We start from the raw sequence: 3,457 nt of genomic DNA on the forward strand, positions 1-3,457 counted from the left end.
TCCGTTATAAGTAAATTTTTAATGTAGTACCATATTGTCGAATCATGGCTCAATTAGGCTTTAAAGATTTGTCTCGTAATTTACACGTAATCTGTGTAATTAGTTTTTTTTGCCTGTATTTAATACTTTATGCATGTGTGTCCAAATATTCAATTTGAATTTTTGTTTTAGAAACTAAACAGAGTCCATAGGCCCATAGCTATATCTTCGAGCAAATTCTGTAGTGTTTCGTTGTTTTCCTTCTCATGGAGAAGTTCACAAATGAAAAATGTTTCTGACTCAAACCACAGTAGGTGCAACCAGCGATTAACAATCAATGGCAGAATAGTCACAGGTAGGATTACATGAATTGAAGGCACAGAACATGGTTTGTAAAATGTAAGTCCACTGGCCTTAATACAATCTACAAAAGGAGAAATTCTGGTCAGCCAATCGTGCATTATAATTTTTCAGACGGAGAAACATGGCAACGATGGTTTCAGTTTGCCTTCATAATAAGATAGTACAGTAGCTTCTGGTTGAAAAAGGTGATGGTAGTAGTCTACAGCTCCCCAAGATAAATCTGCTTGTCACTGCCGCAAGATCCGATGATAGGCTCGGTGGGGTGGAATGCGGTCTCGTTGACAGAACCGTTGTGGCCAGGAAGCTTGTACAAGATTCGCCTTGATGTTGTGTCCCAGATGTAGACCATGCGATCAGCACTCCCCGCGGTGACCTTGCGATTATCAGGGGACCAGCTACACTTCAACAGGTTCTTCTCAAAGTTATGCTGATGCCCTGTGAGGGTCTTGATGTTCCGGTTCTCTGGGGCGTAAGGGCGCAAGTCCCAGATTTTGAGCTCATTGTCCATCGCATTGGTTAGGAGGTAAGATCCATCAGGACTAAGTTGCATTCCGGTTATCATGTCCTGATGTCCTTTGAGATACTCTGTTACTTCATTCTTGCGGAGATCCCACCATTTGACATCATTGTCCAGGCCACCAGTGAAAACCTTATCTGCTGCCTCCGAGAAGCTGACGGCTGTAATCTGGTACTTGTCTGGAAGTGTTTGTATAGCACCTCTTTGACGCAAATCCCATAGCTTTGCTGTGCCGTCATCCGATCCACTCACAACCAGAGGTGGCCATTTTCGAGCTGGGCAACATGAGTTTACAAACGACGAGTGCTCAGCCATCTTTTTCACTTGCTTGCCAGTCTCAACGTCCCACACTCTCACAGTCTTGTCAGGGCTTGCAGAGATGATCTGAGTCCCATCAGTAGTCCATTGAAGGTCAAGAACAGCATTCTTGTGTCCTCTCAGTACCATGTAGTTCTTACAGTCACCATGGACATACCACAGGAAGATATCCTTGTCATGGGAGCCTGATGCAATCACGGTTCCAGCAGGGTTAAACTTCATGCAGTACACAGCACTCTGATGACCTGTGAGTAGCATTATCGGGGCCTCCAGACTGGAAGTACGTTGCTTGCCACCAGGCCCAAGAGCTTGATTAGGATGCTGTTGAATGTTAGCCAGCTCCATCCCTGGCCTTGGTGCTGCAAGAGCCAAAGAATTGTTGCCTGGTGGGGCAAACATCTTGAAGTTTGCAGTTAAGTTCCTGTGGAAAGAGAGTTATAAGAGTGACTAGTCATATAGATGAATATTGACACAAACAACAGAAAGGATAACAACATCTTTCCAGCACACAAGTGATCGCAGCCAGTGCACTACGGACTCCAGTTTCCAAATTCCAGAGGCAAAAGTATACATATACTGAGTTTGGATGTATTGAGCAAACTGAATTGGATCTCATGTTTGGTGCATCACCCTGTTTGTATATGGATCCCTCCACAAATAATATATAGCAATTGATACATCACATTGTGTCTTTGATACATGTCTAAGCCATGAAAACTGGGCCAATTAATACCAAATAACTTTACATAATACCAATCACCATTAGACATTAATACAGTAACAGCAAAACCAAATTTCAGGTGAAGCATGAAAAAAATATCTAGCTACAGAAGAAACCAGTTCAAAGTAACATGAATAATTGTATCGATCAAATTGGCTGTATAAAGGGCAGATCTAGGTGAAGCCATGTCCAGGATATTGTGGGCACAGGGATATACACAATCAAGTATGGTAGCTTAGTAGTACGATGAAGAAGTTGAGTAGAATCATTGGAATACTAATATACAGCTTGAAGTTTTTGCCCTTGTTTAGTGAAGTTGGAACTGGAAATTTTTCATCTGGCAAACTCCATCACAAAGTAAGTGCAGCTGAATAACACTATGGTGCGTGTGAGGAATTGCTACATTAGGGTGGGGCATGCCGGTTTACTTGTCAACCAGAGGTGGCTACTTGTCATTGACCTCCATTTCCATCCTATGAACAGACTCATTTACCTTGAATTGCTCACTCTTCAGGATGGGGGATTGAACAAATCCATGGATAACACACAGCACAGTACCATCATTTCAGTTTTGGCATCTATGGATTTGGACTCCGAGTACCAAAATCTGCACTACTATTTCTTAAAAGGATAATAAATCCCGGTGTAAATCCTCTACGTCAACGTAAGGAAACCCTAGAAGCAAAGGGGAGGGTTTAAGCTGCTTCAGCTTCTCATCCCCGTGGCTTTGAAACTCCTACACTCCAGAATCCAGGAGACGCCACCATGCCCTAATCAAGCATCCCCCTCCCCTCTCCCTTTCTCTCTCGCTCAATCGGAAGTCCATACACACACGAAGACACAGCAGAATCTGCCACCGGAGACATCAAAACCAGAGAAGGACGCGGTGCCATACCCGGAAGGGACCCCTGCGAAGCCGGGGAGCGCGCGGCGGGAGGCGGAGCCGATCCGGCTGGAGACGAGGGAGAGGAAGGGAGGCGGCGCAGAGGGAGTGCGTGGACGAATCGGGAATTTCGGGGTGCGTAGTCGCGTGAGGCCTGAGGGATTGGGCCGGGCCGTCGCGGCGTGGTGTGGGCCCATTTCTGTTATGGCCCCCAAGAGATAGGCCTGGGCTTGGAGAAGGGAGAGTTTCGGTTAGATCCATCAGGAGTTAGACTTGGGCCCAGTTTTCACATGTTATCTTACATTTGTCGGCCCTGCGAAGAAAAGCCCAAAAACAACAACCAAGACGGCGAGAAGGAGATTGAGGATTCGGTCTGTCTAGATTTTACCTGGGCCGTGTTCTTTTTGGTTTGTGAAAGATGGAGGATTATCTTGGCTCCTATCGTTTTGAACTTTTGATGTTTAGAAGAGAACGTGTTTTTGCAAACGAAAAATAATTTACAGTTAAAATTTTTATATACGTATACATAGCGACTTAAAATAAAAATATGTAAAATAAATTATGATGAAAAAATCATAAATTTAAGTCCAAAATTAAGTTGTAAAATTTAAATTTTGGCTTATAAGCCATTGTAACTGCGAAACGATAGGAGCTCTTATTTTTTGATAGTTGCTTA

At 43.9% G+C, this 3,457-nt stretch overlaps 1 protein-coding gene across 1 annotated transcript; it reads right to left on the reverse strand.

Annotated features, from left to right (window-relative positions):
* Positions 1 to 318: 318 nt before the first annotated feature.
* Positions 319 to 2,872, reverse strand: LOC102718845 (U5 small nuclear ribonucleoprotein 40 kDa protein). The gene is made up of 2 exons (XM_006656254.2): positions 2,794 to 2,872; positions 319 to 1,598 (listed from the first exon to the last, which is right to left on the reverse strand). Exon 2 carries the CDS (start codon positions 1,574 to 1,576, stop codon positions 542 to 544), a length of 1,035 nt encoding a protein of 344 aa, XP_006656317.1. The 5' UTR covers positions 1,577 to 1,598; positions 2,794 to 2,872; the 3' UTR covers positions 319 to 541.
* Positions 2,873 to 3,457: the final 585 nt, after the last annotated feature.

This window comes from Oryza brachyantha, chromosome 6 (assembly GCF_000231095.2).
Source record: "Oryza brachyantha chromosome 6, ObraRS2, whole genome shotgun sequence".
Classification (NCBI taxonomy): Eukaryota; Viridiplantae; Streptophyta; class Magnoliopsida; order Poales; family Poaceae; genus Oryza; species Oryza brachyantha.

Coding starts and splice junctions, on each gene's coding strand:
- LOC102718845 (XM_006656254.2), bottom strand. CDS start 1,576: ATGTTTGCCCCACCAGGCAACAATTCTTTGGCTCTTGCAGCACCAAGG.